Here is a 22,726-nt window from a genome sequence, read left to right on the forward strand (position 1 = left end):
GCTGCCAGGCTCAAGGCTACCCACCACAAAACACACTTTACCCTTAGGGGAGACCCTGGGACGAAGGCTCACCCTCCTCGTCGTCCTGGTCGGCTCCTGTACCCCCCCAGTCCGGCGCATCGCCGTCAGTCCCCGCCGCCTCCTCCTCTTCAGAGCCAGAGCCCTGACTGAAGTCGATGCGCTGCGCCAGGCGCGCCAGGTTCTGCGACATAGACAGCGGCTGCAGGTACGTCTCGGTGCCATCGAGGCCCACCTCCTGCACCTGCTTCTCGCAAGCCGACTCGATGCTGATGCGCACAGCTCGCACGCCCGACATGCTGGCGGCGGCCCGCGGGCGACTCGTCAGAGAGTCAGAAACGAGCACGGACACAGAAGACTGGGCCAAGCTCCCGGAAAGCCCGAAGCGGCAGCCCAGGAGGAAGCCAATCACTCACCGCTACCCCACAATCCTCCGCGCAGAGTCTCGCGGAACACTATGAGCAGGCGCGGAGGGTCAGCTGCCCGGACACTTCCTGAATGCTGCACGCGAGAGCCGGAAACTTCCGGCTGACAGAGGGTCCTCCGCAGCCGTGAAAGTGGAGTGGGCTGGCTTTATGTAGATACGCTGGGCGTTGTAATTTGTTTGTTTGTTTGTTTGTTTAGTTGGTTGCTTGTTTTTTGAAATAGCTTACTTCTTGTCGACTTGACTAATTTGTTGATTAGTTATTGAGTCACGCAGCTTCTTTGTTAGTTGGTTAGGTATTTGATTTTTGAAACACGCAGCGCACACACCACGTCACTCCCGTTGATTCAGTCTGATCTCTCTAGAAACCTTCCTTACATCAGGATTAATACCTTGTAGGTATGTGATTTCATTAATCTTGATATTTGAATCAAATTAAGGAAGTGAATCCATCCTCTCAGTGTGGGACCCCACAAGGAAATAGAATTCTTTTTGTTTGTTTGTTTTTTCGAGACAGGGTTTCTCTGAGTAGCCTTGGCTGTCCTGGAACTCACACTGTAGACCAGGCTGGCCTGGAACTCAGAAATCCGCCTGCCTCTGCCTCCCAAGTGCTGGGATTAAAGGCGTGCGCCGCCGCCGCCGCCGCCACCACCACCACCACCGGGCTAATAGAATTCTTTTTATGTTCCACTCCTGCTCTATTTCTCTTCACACACACTTATATAATTACAGATGAGTACACTGTAGCTGTCTTCAGATGCACCAGAAGAGGGCATCAGATTTCATTATGGGTGGTTGTGAGCCACCATGTGGTTGCTGGGATTTGAACTCACGACCTTCAGAAGAGCAGATGGTGCCATCTCACTAGCCCCCACATATTAATATATTAATCACATAATATTTGTTTGGTTTCACCAAGTAAACATACCCCAGAAACTAGTGACATATCTGGCATAATCATCCACCCATCTAACAAATATTTACTGTATGCTTATTTTGGCACTCTGCTACAATGGTGAAATAATATCTTCCTCAGCTCAGGGGAAGTGAGATAAGAGAATACTAGCACTAGGATGGGGTGATAAGTGGATCAAGCCCTTGTTGTACAAGTGTGATGATTGGAGCTTGGATCCCCAGAACCCACATAAAAAGCCAGGTGGGTGTGGCAGCTCTTATACATTCCTAGTGCTCAAGGAGGTAAAGACGGGATCACAGCACTGACTAACTAGCCTACCTGAGTTAGCAAGCCTCAGTGTTTACAGTAGAGAGAAATCAAAGATACTGGGCATAACCTCTGGCTTCCATATGCATACACACTCATGTTGTGGACATGCAAACATGTATCACATACACATTTAAAAAATAGTAATATTGTTTTTTTAAATATATATATTTGAGTACACTGTAGCTGTCTTCATAAGAAGGCATCAGATCCCATTAGAGATGGTTATGCGCCACAGTTGGTTGCTGGGAATTGAACTCAGGACCTCTGGAAGAGCAGTCAGTGCTCTTAACTGCTGAGCCATCTCTCCAGCTCAGTAATATTGTTTTTGTTGAGGTAAGATATTAAAAGAAACTATCTTCAGGTAGTGGTGCACACACTTTTAATCCTAGCACTTGGAGGAAGAGGCCAGCCTGGTCTACAGAGTGAGTTCCAGGACAGCCAGGGCTACACAGAGAAAACCCTGTATTGAAAATACAAAAAAAAAAAAAAAAAAAAAAAAAAAAAAAAAAAAAAAAAAAAAAGTATCAGCTGATCAGATAGGCAGTGGTGGCACGTGCCTTTATTCCTAGTATCTGGGAGGCAGAGGCAGGCAGATCTCAAGTTCAAGACCAATCTGGTATACAGTGTGAGTTCCAGGAGAGCCAGGGCTACATAGAGAAACTCTTGTCTCAATAAACAAACAAACAAACATATGAGAGAGAAAAGAAAAAAAAATCAGTGTTAGTTTTACTTCAAAAATCATGTTTAATTAAAAATAACATTATTATTAAAAATACATGACATGTGCATGACAAAGTAAAGAATCAGAAAACATTCAGGGCTTAGTTCTAAAGAGTTCCTAGAGCCACGTCTTATTGCCATTAGGAGGGTTGGAAAGTTGATTTCTGTCTAGTGAATCATCACAGGTTCTATGATACAGAACAGCAAGGAGTTTTCTAACCATCATCACCATACACTAACCATCAGTGCTCAGGAATAGTGTAATATCTTTTGAAAAGCACAAAATGATTTCTTGAATGTAGTCACTTTGGGAAGAGGAACAAACAGGTCTCTGGATTCCCATCCCTCCCCCACCATCCTGCAGAATCCATGTTGGGTCCTGGCGTAAGGTTCGGGTCTAAATAAAAGGCACGAGGTATACCTAACTAAGCAGGTCGAGCTGTGGTCCTGCCCACCACCATTGTCTAGGCTCCTGTTTGTCCTGAGAGCTGTGTGACATCTCTTTCCTCTGGAAGACAAGCTCCTCCTCTGGCCAGCACCAGGCTTCAGCCTTTTCCTTCTCCTGGCAGGAAATTCCTGAGGGAATTCCAATTTCTTGTGGTTCATTGTCTCAAAGAAAGGGCGTAAACGTGCCCTTTAAGACATCACGCAATAAGAAAGTAGTTTTCTATCTCATGATGGAGACTGGCAGTGTTTGATGTTGTGCTTTGCTGCTATTTCTTTTCTTTCTTATCTTGCAGACAGTAACTAAGGTACAAACTGTTGGATAGAGACCTAGTTAGGAAGAGCCTGGCTAATGAGTGTTACTAACGTCTGTGAAAGGCAATTGCAGACTTCTGAGTGTGGGCAGTCCAGTGCCGAGAACACAGTATACTGATTTCCAGAGTGGGCTTTTAAAACTCAGTGCAAAGATTCCACACTGTTGTGTCTAATACTCAGTAATAATCCCTTAGCTCTTGTGAGATGAACTTGAAAAATTTAGTAATGCCACCCAAATGTAAGCTATTCCTAGATAGCAGGAATAATGGAAGGTCCCTGTCCATATTCATATCTGTGGTATGAAGAGAAGGTAGACTGTGCTAGGCTATAGAGACATAAGATTGGTTTACTAAAGTGAGCACATAGGAAAGTGGGCATCTCGATTAGTTATCTATGTTCCCAATACCTTCCTCACATGAAGATGCTCAATAATATGAGTGTCATATGTCCACATCCTTGCATTTCAAATGCCATAAAAATAGTGCTTGTGTAGTGATTACTTTTATTAGCTGTGCTGGGGATTAAGGTAGGGCCTTAGCTTGCTAGAGAAGCTCGTTCTCTCTCTCTGGTCCTCTACTGTATTTTTTAATTACTATGAGTTGCTGGGTTAGTAATTTAACCTTAGCTAACCATTAGACAGCTGCTTTAATCTCTTCCAAAGGTATGGGTCTCTTTGGGCTGATCAATGCGGTAGAGGAGCTGTGCAGGTGAGAAGTAGCCAAGATACTCCACTGTGTCTGGGGTGGTGTCGTAGTGGTAGTGTCCGCCTTCTCCGTGATGACTGAAGAAATGTGTGTGCTCCAGTCGCAAATCCAGCCCCTAGGACAGCAGACAGTCTGTCAGTATGGATTCAAATTATCTTGAATACAGTGTATTGAAGGGGAAGGAGAGAAGCCCTTTGTTACTTTTTCTTAAAGGTTTTCTCTTCTTTAAGACAGGAACTTAACTGTGGCTAAGACTAGCTTTGAACTCCCAGTCTTCCTACTGTATCTTCTGAGTAACAGATCCCAGGATCTACCCTGAAACCTGCAATTAAATGTTTTGTAGTGCTGGTTGCTCCTTGACTCCAAGGCCTCGTGCATGCCAGGCAAGGGCTCTCTCATGGAGCTCCATCTGCAGCTGACCAGTTTGTAAGTAAGCAGTGGAGTACACTCAGGGAAGGCAAGGATGCAGGAGGGTACAGTCAGAGCAACCACTAGAGTGCACTGGCCCTCTTTGTCTTTTCTTTATTCAAGGCAGCAGATATGAGCACCTTCCTGCAGGTCCTTCCAGGAAGACTTTCACCATTTTTATTCAAACTGTAGCTTTCTACACTGCTCCGCACATTGCTTATTCAAAAATTACCAATGTAGGAGGCTGGAGAGATGCCTCAGTAGTTAAGAGCACTGGCTGAATCCCCAGAGGACCCATGTGCAATTCTCAGCCCAACATAGCAAGCAGCTCACAGCCATCTGTAACTCCAGTTCCAGGGGATCTGACACCCTCTTCTGGCCTCCAAGGGCACCAGGCACACATGTGGCACACAGACATACATGTGGGCAGGACATCCATACAGAGAAAAGGAATACAACTTAATCTTTTTTTCTTTACAAACTTACCATATAGCGTAAAGTTTCTGCCTATAAGAGGTTAAGTGCTCCAGTTTCTCTGATACCTCTGTGGCTTTCTGCTCAGGGCCTCACTGTGTCAATGGACACATTTCCAGTATTTCTACTACTATAGAATGCTGTCCTTGATAGCCTTTTAACTGATCACTGTGGAGCCTCGGGAAGATAAGATGTTTGATAGGCTTAAAAGGCTACCAGTCAGGACTTTGGTAGCTACTCCCTGAACTGGCCCCGAGCACTTTTTTTTTTTTTTTTTTCTGGCATGTAGCATTAGAATAGAATGAACATCAGGCAAGATAGCAAGAGACCTGAATCTTGTGCTTTATTATTATTACTTATTGTTGTTTTTGATTGGTCTTGAGACCACTCTCACTGGGTAGCCCAGGATGGCCTGATCTCACAGTGATCCTAAAGAATGCTGGAATTAAAGGCTTGTTCCAACACACCAGCGTTATTTAAAATGCCTGCTCTTTTACTTTCTTGAAGGTAAAGTCTGCTCTGTCAAACACTCTGTGTAGAAAGCCACATACCCCTCGTCTTTCAGGATAATGCCCATAAACTGGACATTGTAGCAATGCCTGTAACCTCAGCACTGAAGCAGAAAATGTAAGCAGAAGGATCAGAAGTTCAAGGTCATCCTTGGCTACAAAGGCAGTTGGTGGCCTAGATTGATGCGTAAGGTCAAGGGAAAAAACGCCAGGCGTGCTATCACATGCCCTTAGTCCCAGTGCTTGAGAGGCAGAGGCAGGTGACACTTGGCCTACAAAGTGCGTTCTGGGATAGCCAGAACATTAAGTCTCAAACCCAGAGACAAATGGCTGAGATGCCTATTTAACTTATGAAAGCAGCCCTGGCTGCCAGGTTCTCTTAGTGTCTCTCAGTCCGTATCTGTTACTGCGGATGGCTGCCATATCCTGCCCTCTACCCCCAAACTCATCCAGCACAGGGGCTGGGCTGCCCTTCTTCCAGAGGCTCTTTACTATATAATCAAGCCATTTTGGTGACCCGCTCTATTTTTAACTTTTTCCCTCCTGGCTGTTACACCTGGTTCCTCTCTCTCCCTCTCACCCCACACCTCCTCCTCAGATGGCTCAGGGTCACATCCTCTCTGGACTCTCCCAGATGTCCCTGCTTCTGGTTCTGCTCTAGCTTTTTTATCTACAGTAAACCTCCTCCACCGCCATACTCATGGTGTGTCTTCATGCTTAAATAACAAACCCCCAAATTACCTAGTTCTAAAACAATAAGAGGCTGGCAAGATGAGCTGGCAAAAGCGCTTGCTGCCAAGCCAAGCAACCTGAGTTTGATCTGTGTATTCATTCACACAGTAGGAGAGAACCTACTCTCACAGGGTGCTCTCGGATCTCCACTCATTGGCTTCTAGCATGTGACACACACAACCACACACCCCCACCCACCCACCCACCCACACACCCATACACTAAATATATAAATGTTAAAAGAGCGGGTATCCCACCATGCATTTTCACTGCATATAAAAGGAAGATGAGAGACTCACGGGGTCTTTGGAAACAAAAACTGGTAGACAAACCAAGGGAGCTTTCATCTCATAGAAGTGTAGCCATTTATTGACAGCTTCGTCCGAGTTCAGTGGACAGGAAGAAAACTCTGCAGGCTGCAATAAGAAATTGTTAAACAAGAAAACACTGAATATTAATGAAAATTAAAATAACGAGAATCAAAAAGTATGATCTCATTGTTAACATTTATACTTTTCACTGAGTGCACTTTGGTATCAATCACAAATGGCAGTTCTTAAAGGGCTAGCCAACCAATCTGTTCAATCTAAAGCTTATTCCTAATTAATGAAGTGAGGCATTACTGTTTTTCTTTCCACAGGTATTCAGTCTTCTTGTTGTACAATCTTGTTCTCCATTTTATGTGTGATTTTAATTTAATTTAATTTTTGGGGGATATTGGAACTTGTACACTCTAGGCAAATACCATACCATTGAGCCATAGCCCCAGTCCCTCCGCTTTCTAAAATATTTTTCTCATACAGATCTGGGGATTAGAACCAGGGCCTCCTGCCTTCTTGGTCAGCACTCTACCACTGAGCTGCTCAGCTTCCCCCTCCTACTCCCTTCACCCTAATCTTTAGGTTTTCCTCAGTGCCAGGGTCAGCCCCAGGGCTTTCTCATCTAGTTAAGGCTCTGCTCTGAGCTCCGGCTCTCTTCCTCTGTGTTTGTACCTCATAACTGCTGCCAGGATAGCAAGTGGGTGGGACAGGGAAACACTCCTCTAGAGGTGGGCAGAGGTATCAAAGAGAATAATGAACTATTTTTGTAATAAGCTTAATCAAGGAAGTGAGAGAACATATATAGGAAACTATAAAAAATGATGAAAGAAATCAGAGTGGGGCCAGGAATTTGGTTCAGCAGGTAAAAGCCATGAAAGCATAGTGGCCTGAATTCAATCCCTAAAACTTGCAACAAAGAGAACCAACTTTAAAAAAAAAAAGGATTATTGCTGTGTATATGCGTGATGGTGTGTGTGTGCCACAGTGCCAACATCAGAGGTCAGAGGGTAACTCCATAGTGCGTTTTCTCCTTCTGCTTTTAGGTAGGATCCAGGAATTAAACTCTTATCTCTAGGCTTCCAGAGCAGGCAACTCTCAGCCTGAGGACAGACTTTTGAAAGTTCTCTTAATTCCCCATGTATGCTCCTGCATTCACACATACAATCACATAGACTAATACAACACAGAAATCAGAATGAAAAAATACACTGCATTTAGGGAAGGTAGAGATGGCAGAAGATGGAGATGTCTAGCTAGCTAGCTATGGACTTGGCCCTGTGCTGAGGGTGTCTTAGTTTTACAATCCTTGACTCCTGTGTGTAAGGCCTTGTCTTCTATCCTATTCTAGAACCACCCTCAACCCCTGAAAGCAAAACCCAATAACAAGACTCATCATTGCTCTGTGGTGTTTGTGAGGCCCTGGGTTTGATCACCATCATGGCAAAAGGCAAAGCAGAGAAGATCAGTGTAATTGCTATTTAAATGCTGGTCTCGCTATGTAACGCTGGCTGGCCTGGAACTCCCAGAGACCTGTCTGCTTCTGCCTCCCATGTCCTGGGATTAAAGGCATATACCTCCATACCAAGCTGCTACTTAAATCTTACTGATTTCTTCTTTCTTTTTTTTTTTAAGTAGAAAAATGTACCTAAAATTTCTATGAAATTTTCAAAACAATTCTGTAAAAGAAATCAGAGTCTTCACATCTCTGCTTGTAACTGTACAGGTTTACTGCCATCGACAGTGCCAGCTGCACAGCCAGGCATGTTTTGCCTGTTACTTCCCATTGCCGTGATAGACCACAACCAAAGGCAACTGGGGAGGAAGGGGTTATTTTATCTTACAGCTCACAGATTTTATCTTATCTTTATTTTATCTTATCTTTATTTTATCTTACAGCTTGAAGGGAAGCTAGGACGGGAACTCAAGGCAGGAACTGAGGCAGAGTGCTCTTTACTGGCTTGTTCTCCATGGCTTGCTAGGATGCTTTTTATACCACATTGCCCATAACAAGCTGGGCCCTCCCACATCAATCATTAATTTAGATAATACCCCACAGAGCTGCCCCAGGCAGATCTAGTGAAGGCAACTCCTCAACTGTGCTTCTGTCTTCCCAGGTGACTAACCTGTATCAAACTGATAAAAACATAACCAGATGTTGCAGAATAGAGAGGCCAGAAACAAAGCCTTCCATGGGGTGGGGGTAGGGTGCAAATGATTTTTTTTCTTAAAAAAATGTATTTATTTTTATGTGTTTTCATACTTTTCCTCCATGTATCTGTGTGCGCCATGTGCGTGCCTGGTGCCCATGGATCTCAAGATAATGAAAGTAATGAAACACTATGGAGCGTGGGGGTTGGGGGTGGGAATTGAACTCAGGTCCTCTGAAAGAACAGTGAGTTCTCTTAATCACTGAGTCATTTCCCCTGCCTGGGTAAATGATTTTCAACAAGAGTGCCGGTGCCAGCCAAAGGGAAAATTGGACACACACATGCACAGTGATGGGTGAAGCTAGACTCTGTACAATATATAAAAGTTACCTTCAATGGAAAAAAGATAGAATGGCAGCTACAATTTGTACAAAATGTACAAAAACACGGGAAATTTTCTGACATTAGGCATGGTTGTGGTGTACTGGGCCATATGAAAAGTAAAACTTGTACCATGAATGGCGGTATGTATCTGTAATGCTAGCACTTAGCAGGCTGTGTAGTGAGTTGGAGGCTAGCCTGAGCTGTGCACAGGTGGCTGCTGTGTCTGTGCAGGCAGCAGACACGGCCTTACCATGATGTGGCTTTTTACTTTCCCCTTCTGCACAATGAAGGTGCCTCCCATCCCCACCGGCTTGTCACCATAGTGCTTCTCCAGAGTCTGCCTCATGCAGCTCACAAAGTTAAGTTCTCCTGTTCTTCTCTTGGCTTGCACTTCAATGACCTGCAGAGGATGAAATGGTGCACATAACTGCATACACTATACAATTCTACATAATAGCCACCTGAACGTACCATTATAAAATTACTGCCACCAGGTAAATATTCTTATTTGCTCAGCACACAAAGATGAGAGTTGAAATGCCTCATTCCTTGTGAGTCTTAATTAAATCTCTCTCTCTCTCTCTGTCTCTGTCTCTCTGTCTCTGTCTCTCTCTTTCTCTCTTTCCTCTCTCCCTCTCTCTCTCTCTGTCTCTGTCTCTCTCTCTTTCTCTCTTTCTTCTCTCCCTCTCCCTCTCTCTCCCTCTCTCTTTCCCTCTCTCTCTCCCTCCCCCTCCCCCCCCTCTCTCTCACACACACACACACACACCAGCTATATGTGACTCCAACAATCTTATTCATGAGTCCTGAGCTGAGTCCTATTCTGAACTCCGGAGACCAAGTGGCTCAGAAAGTTTAAGGTTTACCAGGCTTAAAGAGCTTCACCTCGGGTCATGGGGTGAAGACACATTTACAAGGTTTCACTTGCTGTAAAATTCTGGATGAGTTTTCCCTATGTTCTTGGGTACTTTCACACCTCTATCTCATTTCTCAAGGCTCTCTCCTTTCTAGATCTAGGTCCCTGAGATCAAACAGGCATGCATTCTCCTTGTCACCAACACTTGTAGCTCAGTGCAGAAACAAACAAATGCCTATGCAGGTGTGAATAGCCTAGATATCTTGTTACCTTTACTCAGAAACGTAGAGCAAATGGATGCTCTGGTTACTAAGGAAATATTCTTAACTTTGGGTTTTAAAAAAGGCTTTGTCTTTCCCTGTACTATTCTGAATCTTTTTATTTATTTATTTATTTTTTAAAAACTAAGTAGGTCACATAAAAATTCTGGCATTGGAACATCTGATTTTCTTGGGAGAACTATACTGGGAACAATAAAAACTCGTATTTAGTTATCTGAGAAGATGTAAAGAATGCTATGTTCTTATAGGCATAATCACCTTGCCAGGCTGGCCCTCACTGGCAAAAAGATTAGCCAGCAGTGCACATCCAAAGTCATGATATTTTTGGCTGTATTTCTCCAGCAGGCACTCTCCATTAGCAGGATCTTCATGGGCAAAGTAACTTCCATTCACAGGTCGGTTGCGTTCACTTGCTGTTTGAACAATTGGCATGAACTAGAAAGAAAAATCAGTATTAGTGTAATAATTAATAATTTCTTTCTCTCAGACATTGGGAGATTTTATCCCAGGTCATTTCCAATATATTCACATATTGGAGCAGTGTTGGAGATTGTACCCAGGCCTTTGTTCATGCTCAGACAAGGGTCTACCACTGGCTTATGTTCCCTGCTAAATTCAAATTGTATTCAGACAACATGACCATTCCCTAGTGCCACCTGAGCAACAGGCTAACCTGTCTATGGGATGTAGTGGTTCGGGGGAAGAGGCTCTGTTCCCTGGCTGTCCGCTTCCCAGCTGCAGGAAGGTAATCAGCTGTGTCCCCCCATGACCTCCTCACGGTGCTAACTCCACAAAGGCCCAAAACACCTGGGAAACCAACCCAGGACGGAAACTTCCAAAACCGTGAGCAAGAGCGTCTCCTTTCAGCTGTCTGTTGCTGTTATTTTGTCACAGCTGTGGACATTCAACACAAACGTTTTGTAAAATACATTTATTTTACATGTGTATGTGCTTTCTCTACACGTATGTGTAGCATACCTGGTCCTCATAGAAGCTAGAAGGTGTCATTGGATTCCTGGAACTGGAGTTACAGACAGCTGTGAGCTGCTGTATATGTGTTGGGAACTGAACTTGGGCCCTCAGGAAGAGCAGCCACTTAACCTCTGAACCATCAGACAAGCCTCTTGCTGTGTATCCCAGTAAGCTGCTGTGAAGACTATCTGGCATGGAACTCACAAATTTAGATATAATCCTCTTGCCTGAACTCTGCGATTACTATGTCTACCATGCCACCTGACAAATGTCTATTTATTTATTTACTTATGTATTTATTTATTTAGAATAGGATCTCATTCTATGGTCATGGCTGGCTGTGTAGACCAGGCTGACCTTAGACTTATAGTAATCCTTCTCAACCTCTCACTTGGAACTCACTTATGTGGCCCATGATGACCCTGAACTTGCACAATCCTCTTGCCTCAGCCTCTTTAAATACTAAAACCACATGTAGGAACCACCCACTCCCAGCTAAAGTAGATCTTTGTCAGGCCAGTAAAAAAGTTATGAATAGCTCAAATGTCAAATGAACAAAATAAAATAATACTATTTACACACTGACCTCAGAATTGAACCCAAGCGTCTGAAATGGACCTGCCCCCGCTCCAAGGATAAAAGCTCCGGGCAGCTTTATTTCTTTTGCAATTTCATTTAGGTCATAAACCTATAAAAAGGAAAAAATTATTGAAGCTGTACCATATGAATTTCCTGATTTACTTTTTACAACAGACCACCGGCTTCCTTGCCTGCCACACTCGCTGGTGTGGGTCAACCCAGTTTCTACAGTTTGTGAATACAGAGAATAAAAACATACTTACCTTTTTTTTGTTTACAAGAGGCAATAAGTAAGGCACACCTCCTACTTCTGCAATTCTAGTTTGCCCACAGATGCCTAAAAAACACAAGCCATCTTAAAAGTAGGCAAACATATCATTCAAGTATAAAATTCCAAAAGGCACTAATTTATTAGGAACAATGAAAGAGAGTCTCAGTTGGAACTAGCAGAGATGAAAAGATGCCAGTGGTCCCTGCTCGGTTCTGCTTCAACTGCACCAACAGCATCATTCCTGGGCATGGCTCCAAGGCCAGTGACATACCAACAACTGGCTTCTAAGGGGACAGGGGCCAACTTTTGGGTAGAGTTTATAGAATTCATTTGCCTAATTCTTCAAAAATCCTCCCAGGTGGCATTTTCATTTTTAAAAAGTATTCTTTTTTTTTTTTAGGGGGGTGTAAGTTGTATTTTTAGTTTTTTTCTAATTTATTTATTTCCATTTTATGTGCGTTGGTGTTTTGCCTGCATGTATGTCTGTGTGAAAGTTCCAGATTTTGGAGTTACAGACAGTTGTGAGCTGCCATGTGGGTGCTGAGATTTGAACCTGGGTCCTATGGAAGAACAATCAGTGCCCTCAACTGCTAAGCCATCTCTCCAGCCCCTTATTTTTAAATTTTTATAACATTTTACTTTCGTAGAATGTTGTTCTTTAGACCCATGCTGCAATGGTTTTTTATAAATTTATACAAATAAGGTTATAAAAATAAGTTTATACAAAAAACAAATAATGATAGATAACCTTTGGATATTAGCAAGTTTTTATGTGTGTATTTCTGTAGTTGTGCAAGTATTTTGTTGTTTGCTTTGTGCTAAGGATTGAACTCAGGGGTAAAAGCATACTGTACTATTAAGCTGTTGTTCTCCTAACCCGTTATCTACTTACATTTTAAAATCAATGTTAAACTATTAAAACTAGTTTAAACTAAATAAATTAAACTGTATAATGTACTTTACCTACATTTTAATTGATTGATTTAATGTAAGTATGAGTGTGATGTGTGTACAGTATATTCAAATATGTTTATGTGCATATACTGTACATATATACCATGAGTAGAAGCCAGAGAAAGATACTGGGTGACCTGCTCCATCACTCTCCACATTATTCCTTAAGGGTCTTTCCCTGAACATGAAGTGAGCCCCAGCAATCTTCTGTCTGCCTGAGTGCTGGGTTACAAACAAACATGACAACTTCTAGGCTTTTACATGGGTATTGGGATCTGAACTCAAGCCCTCATGCTTAAGCAGGAAGAGCAGTTACCCACTGAGCCATCTCTCTAGCCCTTCTTACATTTTTCCTTATGATCTTTATTTATTTTGTATGTGTGTGGTAGTAGGAGATATTTGTGTCAGAAAACAACTTGTGGGAGTCTGCCCTTCCACCATGTGGATTCTTGGGATTGGACCCAGTTTACCAGGCATGACAGCAAGGGCCTTTCCCCCTCGAACCATCTAGCAAGCCCTGTTATTTACGTTTTTTAGTATTAGAACAACACAATGAGGCAGTTTGGGAGAAGGCACTTTTTAAAACAGAGGAGAAAATGATTATCTCCATCTTGAGAAGTCTTTCAGTTATCATTAAAGGAAGTACATTTAATCACCCTGCTGTTATGCAGAGGAGAGTTGCAAAAGAGTCTTACAAGTGCCTTTTGTGTTCGGGGAGGGGCTTGGGAGGTGCAGAAATGATCCCCAGGCTGTGCACTGAGTGATGAGACGCTGCTGGCTGGAGGAATAACTACAGGACCAATGGCTGTCCAGGGAAGAGGGAGGGAAGGAAGCCCTGGGTAGAGATGTGGTATACACAACTGGAGATTCTAGAGATCTAGGTGAGACAGAGATTTCAAAGGTTCTGGGTCCTGGTTAGATGAAAAAACTTGGAAAGGTTCTACAAAGTAGGTGGATGCAAGGGGAAAATATCCTGTAAAACATTTTAAAGCATCTTCTCGAAAGAGGCAGCTTGAAAAACAAGGAAGAGTAATTTACTCTCAAAATGAAAACCAGAAACCACAGACGATTACAGGGGGAAGGAAAAAAGTTGATCTTATTTTGTTCATTCACAAGGTTGAACTGTGGCTGGGGAGAGATGACTCAGCAGTCAAGAGCACTGGCTTACTCTTCCAGAAGACCTGGGTTCAGTTCCCAGCACCCACAACCTCCAGATGGACCTGATGTCTTCTTCTGCTTCCACAGGCACCAAGCATGCACAAGGTGCACAGTCATACATACATACAAAATACCCAGTAAGTATAAAATAAATGTTTCAAAATGGCTTCTAATAGTTGCAAGGTGTTGAGAGAGACTACAGTCAAAGACTGTTTAACCTGGAAGGCTACCACAATGCTCAACTGAACTTTCCTATCTAATGTATCGAAGGCTGTGGGACATTATGGGGCTTAGTCCAATGGGATGAATAGACACTAGGACCAATGTCAAAGAAGATTACTTTGTAAGGAGCTATGTCAATTAACATAAAAGAAATAGAGAAATGCACTATGCTCTAATTCCTTATAGCCACAGGGCATAATGGTGGAAATTTGACTCTTGGTTATGACTCCCACAGGGTTCACCTGGCCTCTCTCTAGCTCCAGTTTCTCACCAGTAAGCTGGAGCTAGCGTCTTAGAGTGCTGCTGCCACATACATCTGACCAGGTGTCTGTCACCCTGAGGCTGTTTTACTTAACCAGCATTCATTTCCTCCCCTTAGTACATCAAACTTGGCAAATTCCTGGAAGGGGTCTAACCATTTAATAGTTGAATCAAATATAAGGCCTAAAAAGAGGCTTACTTAATTTTAAATTATGTATATGATGTCTGAAAGTTGTAATAACAGCTTTTACTCCTAGAGGAAAATAATACTGGCTTCCAAAAAAGTATATGACTGAAAACCAAAAACTTTTTTCTTTTTTCTTTTTTAAAACTACGCACCTTTTACAGGAAAGGCAAATGGCTCCTTTGTTAAATCTGGGCAGTCAACCACTGAGACGTGGACATCAGCAAAGTTGTCCTTTAGCCCCTTCTGCAATACTAATAAAAGACACACAAAGAAGAGATTTAACATTAGGTAAAAAAAAATTGGCCACCATATACTAAATCTTTCTTCAAAGTTTCTTTGTTGCACTCACAATCTTAACTTACATTATAAAAAAGGGAGAGGGGGAGAAAAGAGGGAGCCAGGGCTTAAGTGCAAAGCCCATAGTCTACACTGACCTGCACCACTCACCCAGGAATGCTCTTTTTTTTTTTTTTTAACTTCTTGCAATCTTTTCTCTTTTTAAGTTCACTTTTTATTTAACACACGAGTTCTCTGCTGCATGTGCACCTGTATGCCTGAAGTGGGCATTGGATCCCATTTCAGATGGTTGTGAGCCACCATGTGGGTGCTGGGAATTGAACTCAGGACCTCTGGAAGAGCAGCCAGTGCTCTTAACCACTGCACCATCTCCCCAGCCCTGGAATAATCTTACTGATGTGCTCAGAAGACATAATGTACTCTCTGACACAAAAATACCCACAATTACTAACTTTGGTGATTAGAAGAGCAATGGCCCCCATATTTGAAAGCTTAGTAACTGTAGAACAGGGCCGGGCGGTGGTGGCGCATGCCTTTAATCCCAGCACTTGGGAGGCAGAGGCAGGTGGATTTCTGAGTTTGAGGCCAGCCTGGTCTACAGAGTGAGTTCCAGGACAGCCAGGGCTACACAGAGAAACCCTGTCTCAAAAACAAAAATAATAAATAAATAAAGAACAGTCTCTTCCATGGCTAGGATGGGACACTGCTACAGTGAAAATTTATTTAACACTAATATACATATGTATTTCATTTATTTATAGTGTGTCTGTATGTGTGTGTGACAGACACACACACACACACACACACACACACACACAGGCAAACGTGCACGCACGCAGTTTGTGCTGCAAACACATTTACCCACTGAGTCATCGCGTCAGCTCCACGAAGATTATGTTTTTAAGGGTCAAAAAGAATAAGAAGCAAGTAATTTAAAAAGCAAAAAGCAGGGCTGGAGAGATGGCTCAGTGGTTAAAAGCATTGGTTTCTTTTCTAGAGGAGCCAGATTCAGTCCACAGTACCCATATGAAGGCTGAAAACTGAGTTACTCCAGTTCCTAACAATCCAGCACAGCTTCTGGTCTCTGTAAGCATGGGGCACTCACATGATACAGACAACACGCAAGCAAAAAAACAAAAAGCAAGTACATGTCTGAGTTGGTCCCTTTGCCAACATGTTAACTCTTAGACAGCATACTATGAAAAGGGATGGTTCTAGAGACAGAAGTCACCACAGAATGGACCCTAAGACATCACAGCTTTGAATGCAGACCTTCTGGGCTTCAGTTGGTGCATTTGTCTATCTTTTTTTTCTTCTCTAGTTTACACTGGAGAACTTCCTTATATTCTTGTTTGAACAAAGTAAAAAAAAAGAAAGGAAAAGGCCAAGTATGATGGCGCACGCCTTTAATCCTAGCCCTCTGAAGGCGGAGGCAGGCAGGTCTCTGAGTTCAAGACCAGCCTGAACCACAGAGTGTGTTCCAGGACAGCCAGGTCTATGCAGAGAAATACTGTCTCAAAACAAACAAACAAAAAAGAATCCACACAGAGAAATTTAAGTAAGTGAAATGACAATCAGTGAATAAATATGCAAAGTATATTTGAGACTATGATCAATACTCAAGAATAGACTAAATATTTTATTTTTATTATTTATCTATTTTTAATATGTACGAGTGCTATGGTCACATGTATGTCTGTGCACCACTTATGTGTCTGGTGCTGAAGGAGGCCAGAAGAGGGCACTGAATCATCTAGAACTAACAATTACAGACAATTAAGAGCCACCATGTGAGTTCATCCAGTGCCTTAACCACTGACCCACCTCTCTAGCCCCAGCAGACTGTATTTAAAGAATATTATTATTCTCAATATTGCACAACTCTCTGGGATCCTCTGCTAATTCTCATTGCATAAAGGTGGTAGCAAAAAGATCACTATAATTAGTGATATGGTGTGTACTTGTGGGAGAATAATTTATATCACTATAAATAGTGATGTGGTGGTTATTCTTGGGAGAATAACTAATATCACTATAAATGGAGATATGGTAGTTATTCTTGGAAGAATAATTTATATCACTATAAATAGTAATATGGTGATTATTCCTGGGAGAATAATTTATATCACTGTAAATAGTGATGTGGTGGTTATTCCTGGAAGGATAAGCAGAGGAGGAGCCAACACCAGGGTTGGAACAAAATGAAATTTGAATTTATCTACAATAATATCTTTTTAATTAATTAATTTATTCACCTTGCATTCCAACATCAGCCCCTTTTCCTCCCAGTCTCCTCACTCTTGAAGCTCCGCTCCTGCTCCCTGCTCCCATTCTCTTCTGAGAAGAGGTATCTCCCCTCTCTCTCACACATACACACATCAGTCACTGCAGGACTAGGCACATCCTCTCTCACTGGGGCCAGACAAGGCAGCCCAACTAGGGGAATGGGATCTACAGGCAGGCAACAAATTTAGGGACAGTGGACAGCCCCTACTCCAGGTGCCGGGGAACCCAATGAAGACTAAGTTGCATATCTGTTCCATATGTGCAGGGGTTGGGAAAGGACTGGTTTTTAAGGTATTAATATATGCAGTTTCATGTGATGCTAAGGATCTTGAATTAAATAACTTCTATTTTTGTTAAGATCAAAATGGGATAATCATTGTAAATGCTTATAAATAACATAGCTTAAAAACTTATACAACTTTGTTTTTTTTCTTTTTTGAGACATAGGAATTTGGATTTTTTAAAAATAAAAATAATGCTGAACAGATACTGAAGTAAAAATTTCTGTATCAAAAGTACTTTTTCAATAAGATATAGAGATGTAATTAGCTACATATAAACCTCAGGGATCTTTTGGTTTTGTTTTCTGGAACAGTCCTCAAATACTCAAGGCTAGCCAGGCCTAGTGGCACACACCTTTGATTCCAATAGTCAGGAGACAGAGGCAGGCAGATTTCTGAGTTCGAGGCCAGCCTTGCCTACAGAGTGAGTTCCAGGACAGCCAGGGCTACACAGAGAAAGCCTGTCTCAGACAAATCCAAACAAACAAACTAAAAAACCAATCACCCAAAGCTAACAACGTTTTTACCTTCAGCAAGCTCCTCCAGACTTGGCATGTGAAAGGAAAACTCAAAGCAAGCCATTCTCTTTCCTCTCAGCAAGGCTGCTTAGACACAGCAGCTAGCTGGTGGCTACCACGAGAGCTCCACTGGGCACCAGCACGGACAGTCCCGGCTCTGGAAATGAATGGTAGAGCTTAGTTACTTAATGAAGGCAAAGGCCATTCAGGTTCCATACCCTCAGAGTTCACTTACATAAGGAGGGCAAAGTGCCCAGGGCTCCACTCAGAGCTCTAACCACTTCCTGCCAGTTTCATGTGAGCAGGAGCGCAGGAGCCTCTGCCCTACAGACTGCTCTTTCCCTCTTCTTCCTTTTGGTCTATTTTTCTGTTCCCTCCCTCCCTCCTTCCTTTCTCGTCTTCTTTCCTGGCGTGTTGTATGTAGAACCCAGGGCTTCAGCTACCTCCCAGCCCAACACTGTTATAATAATCTGCTCTTTGTGCTTTTTTCCTTTCTAGTTGTTCAGTACTGGGATTGAGCCAGGAGCTCAAGTATGCCAGGAAAGCACTTTCTCCCGGAGTGCTACAGTCAGCCTAACCTTGAGCTTTTCTAGCAGATGGTCTAAGAATATGGTTTTGAACCAAAAGATATGCACTAAGAGTTACAAACAATTCATTGGTTTTACAGTTGTGTGCATATGTGTTTGTATATACAATCTGTATAGTCCACAGTAGTACATATTAGGTCACTTGGTTGCTACTCTACATTTAAGCTAAAAAGTTAATTGTCTTAGAGTTAGTACATTGTTTTTAATGTGACATTTATTTGTGTATGTATGTATGCGTGTATGTGTGTGTGTCCTTATGCTTGTGCCATAGCATACCCATAGAGGTCACACGACAACTTGAGGAGTTGATTCTCTCTTCCACCATGTGGATGCCAGGGACTGAACTCAGGCTTATTGGTAAATACCTTCACCCATGGAGTGATCATGGTGGCCTGACTACCCTTATTATTTTTAAACAGAGTACAAATTTTATTCTAAAAGTAGATCTCAGTAATAACAAAATACCAAAGTCTGGAATTTGTTTTTTTTTTTTTTTCCCTGAAGCTAAAAAATTATGTTGTCAAATCTTATTTGTTTACATTTGAATTATTCCTTTTATCTGTCATTTTAATAACAGAAAATTTTTAGTTACTAATTGAAATGGAGACCTATGAATGATTAGATTCTGAAAGTCTTTTTTTACTTTAGTTTATAAGTAAATATACTTACTTGGTAAGTACTTTTAACATTCAATTAATCTGGTAACTTAATCAATTATAATCTTATATTTTCAAAAATGCAAGGCAAAAACACTTTACAAAAAAAACGAGCACATATATTCATAGATTGGTACTTACTTCCCTTTTCAGGAGATCAGCCTTATAAGCAAGCTCAATGAGATGGCTAGAGGGAATTCAGGGAAAGAGAAGGAATCGGGCAGGGAGGTGACAGATGGGCCAATCACAGCACAGGACAGTCAAATCACTGAGGGTATTCCTGTCTCCCAGAGCACCATGGGAGTAGCTAGCTCTGAAGGTTGTTAATGGAACATATCCTTAATCAGAATGGCTGGGTTTAGAAATGCTCACTCAGCCTGGCGGTGGTAGCACACGCCTTTAATCCTAGCACTTGGGAGGCAGAGGCAGGCAGATTTCCGAGTTCGAGGCCAGCCTGGTCTACAGAGTGAGTACCTGGACAGCCAGGGCTACACAGAGAAACCCTGTCTTGAAAAACTAAAAAAAAGAAAAAAAAAGAAAAAAAAGTGCTCACGCAGGAAATAAAAAGTGGGTCCCTCAGATCGCTGCAGGTTTCTTTTGATTTGTTTTTCTCTTTAGATAGAGTATCCATACCCTGTCTACATAATGGAATTCCTCCAACTCACAGCTCCTCCTGCCTCTGCGGCTCCGCTGAAGCACCATCACAGGCGGCCTAAAAGCCTTGACCTGTGTGCTGAGGAGGAACTCGTCCTGTTGGAAAGCAGTGTGTGCTTTTAACTGCTGAGCCATTTCTACAGGTCCATGTTTCTTAGGCTCAGGATCTTTTAAAAATTATTTCACTAAAAGTATTTGTGTGTGTGTGTGTGTGTGTGTGTGTGTGTGCACATGCCACAACCCACATGTGGAGGTCCGAGGACTAACTTGCAGAAGTCAGCTCTCTCTGCACATATAACTCCTAAGCCATCTTTGGCCTATGATTTCTATTTTTGACCATACTTTCAGAACATATATATTCCATGAACATGCCATTACACATATTTAGCACTTATATTTACAGTTTTTCTTTCAAGATATAGGATCCATATATTGTCTGCACTAACTACCCTCCTGCCTCCAAGGTAGCTCAAATAGGTGACCTTTACTTTAGTACTTTACCAAGCATTCGTTTTTATTGTCCTTTAATTATTTAACAATATACTCTTGTGTTTCAAATGAAACACAAGTAGTTATTGAAAATGGGCTCCAGCTACTATAATCATACTTGAATTACTCTAAACATATTTTTCAATTACTCAATTGTGTCTTTAATTGCTTAGAAGTAAAACGTGTTAATTTTCTTTTGAAGTCATTTAAGACTGATACATCGTATACAAATAGAACTTACACACTCTTTACCCAGATGTCCCATGTTAATAGTTTATCACACTCTGTATCAGGTAACAAGAGATACTTCCTAATATACGAACATGCCAAATCTGCACAATGAACAGCATGTTGATCCATTGCTGATTGTATTTATTTTATTTTTTGTTGATATAAGATTCACTATGTGGCCCAGGCTAGTCTGGTACTGTGGTCTTCCTGTTTGAACCCCTTGGTGCTGGGGTTCAATGTATGTACTACCACACCGGTCTTAGTATAGCTTAGTATATAGTGTGGAAAATGAAACCACTTTAGATGATTATACTTGTAGTAGAATAATAGGAATAATAGGAATTCACATTAGATTAACACACACTCCCCTTTTGGAGACAAGGCTTCTCTGTCTAGTCCTATCTATTCTGGAACTCATTCTGTAGACCAGGCTGGCCTTGCACTCATAGAGTACTGGGATTAAAGGCATGTGCTACCACCACCCAGCAATATCCCTAGTTTTATACTTTTTACTTTCTTAAAAGAAAATCAGTCAGTTTGTTTTATATCCCTACTAAAATAGAGACAAAGTCTAACCATAAGAGTCTCCAGCCCAGATAACTGGTTTAGAAACAAACCAGTTTCTGGTTTCTGATGGTTTAGATGGTTTCTGATGGTTTATCTGGTTTCTGGTTTAGATGTTCATGCAGCTGACAGCAGAGGAGAACATGTGTGTGTAGAGGTTGGAGTTGGAGTTAGGACCCAAAAGGGGTGCTTTTCACAGATAGTCAGACCTTTCCAGCACAGCTTCCAGCCAGATGAAGGCAAGTATTTACTTGCCTGATCTAATTGGTGGGAGCCAATGGCTCAGAAACGGGGTAGAGATAGGGTAACCAAACAGGAAGATAAGTGCAGGGGGAGAAACAACGCAGAAAGCAACAGGCAAACCATGGCAACCATGCTGAGTGTCATTATTAAGGCCACCCTGTATTCAGAAACTGTCAGACCCTTTAAAGTCTATCAAAATTCTCCAATCCATGACAGACTTATACTGTACTTCTTATTGTACAGAAGAGGAAACAGAATTTAGCCAAGATCATTCAGTTGTTACAGGGCAGAAAAAGAATTCAAAGGCAGGTTCCAGCCAGGCATGGTGGTGCACATGTTTAGCTCCAGCACTGGAGGCAGAGGCAGGGGCAGAGGGGTGCAGAGCCAAGAGGTTCTCTGTGAATTTAAGGTTAGCCTGGCTTACATAACAAGTTCTAGGACCCTCAGGGCTACATAGAGAGACATTCATCAAACCATAGCAGCAGCAACAAGCTCAAAGGCAGGTCTGTAAGTCCAGAATGCACCCTATCCTAAGCTGAATCAGCAGTGAAGAAATGGCCCCGTCAGCTGACACCGGGAGACTGTTCAGAGCAATCCTTGCAGCACCCAGAACTGATCATGCTTGAGCTTCGTCTTCCTCCTAGACTGGATTTCTCCTCTCACACAGTAGGTGGCCACTTAGTTAATTATTAAGTATTTGTGATATACTACACTTTTATGATATACTAGACTAGTAGGGTTCAAGCACAAGGCTGGCTTTACAGCTTTGCAAATAGTACAGTCAGTCACATAGGATCCTATATTCATACAGATTTAACCGCACACACAGATTTTTGTTTCCTTTTTTGTTTTTTTCTCGGTGGTGCCATGTACACTAGGCAAGATCTCTATAATCCAGTTATATCTCTAGGCCAACAACTTTACATTTGAAATGTGTTTGTCTATGAGAACTCAAGGAATAGTGAAACGCGAGCATGTATGTCCTCGCATCACAGACCTTGTCACCCACTGAACAAGGTGCTTGTAATGTTCTGTTAGAACTTAGTCCTAAGCCACAGAGTCAATGTTGCAGGATTCCACAGACTGTTGGCAAACTGCAGGGATCAAAAGGTAGAAGTGAGTGAGTACACAGCTACAGCACACATAGCGTAGACCACTCTTAGTTTGACAGGGCACTTGGCATACTGCGGGCTCAGTCACCACAACAAACTGACGCTCACCTGACCCGCAGTGTCTTCACACTTGCAGGAATGCCTTCTTGCCACTCAGGAACACGGGTTCAGCCTCCTGCCTGTCTTTTCTGATAGCTCAAGGCCAAAGGAAGAGCCGGGGTACCGCCCCTCCCGGAGGCCCGCCCA

General features: G+C 42.4%; 2 protein-coding genes across 3 annotated transcripts in view; both read right to left on the reverse strand.

Annotated features, from left to right (window-relative positions):
• The window catches only part of Med17 (mediator complex subunit 17), an 18,549-nt gene extending 18,058 nt beyond the window's left edge, over positions 1-491 (reverse strand). The window contains exon 1 of one of the 2 annotated variants that reach the window (XM_031344518.1): positions 73-491. In XM_031344518.1, coding sequence (XP_031200378.1) covers positions 73-316 — 244 coding nt within the window. In that variant the 5' untranslated portion in view covers positions 317-491. The remainder of the gene's footprint in view (positions 1-72) is intronic. The other variant, XM_031344519.1, reaches the window with a different exon arrangement.
• Positions 492-2,391: 1,900 nt separating this feature from the next.
• CUNH11orf54 (chromosome unknown C11orf54 homolog) lies at positions 2,392-22,708 on the reverse strand. Its single transcript, XM_031345950.1, has 9 exons — positions 22,589-22,708; positions 17,954-18,101; positions 14,715-14,813; positions 11,773-11,846; positions 11,517-11,618; positions 10,217-10,393; positions 9,075-9,224; positions 6,273-6,389; positions 2,392-3,965 (listed from the first exon to the last, which is right to left on the reverse strand). The coding sequence occupies exons 2-9, from the start codon at positions 18,006-18,008 to the stop codon at positions 3,792-3,794; spliced, it is 948 nt and encodes a 315-aa protein (XP_031201810.1). The 5' UTR covers positions 18,009-18,101; positions 22,589-22,708; the 3' UTR covers positions 2,392-3,791.
• Between the last annotated feature and the right edge of the window lie 18 nt (positions 22,709-22,726).

This window comes from Mastomys coucha, unplaced genomic scaffold, assembly GCF_008632895.1.
Source record: "Mastomys coucha isolate ucsf_1 unplaced genomic scaffold, UCSF_Mcou_1 pScaffold23, whole genome shotgun sequence".
NCBI classification, from domain to species: Eukaryota; Metazoa; Chordata; class Mammalia; order Rodentia; family Muridae; genus Mastomys; species Mastomys coucha.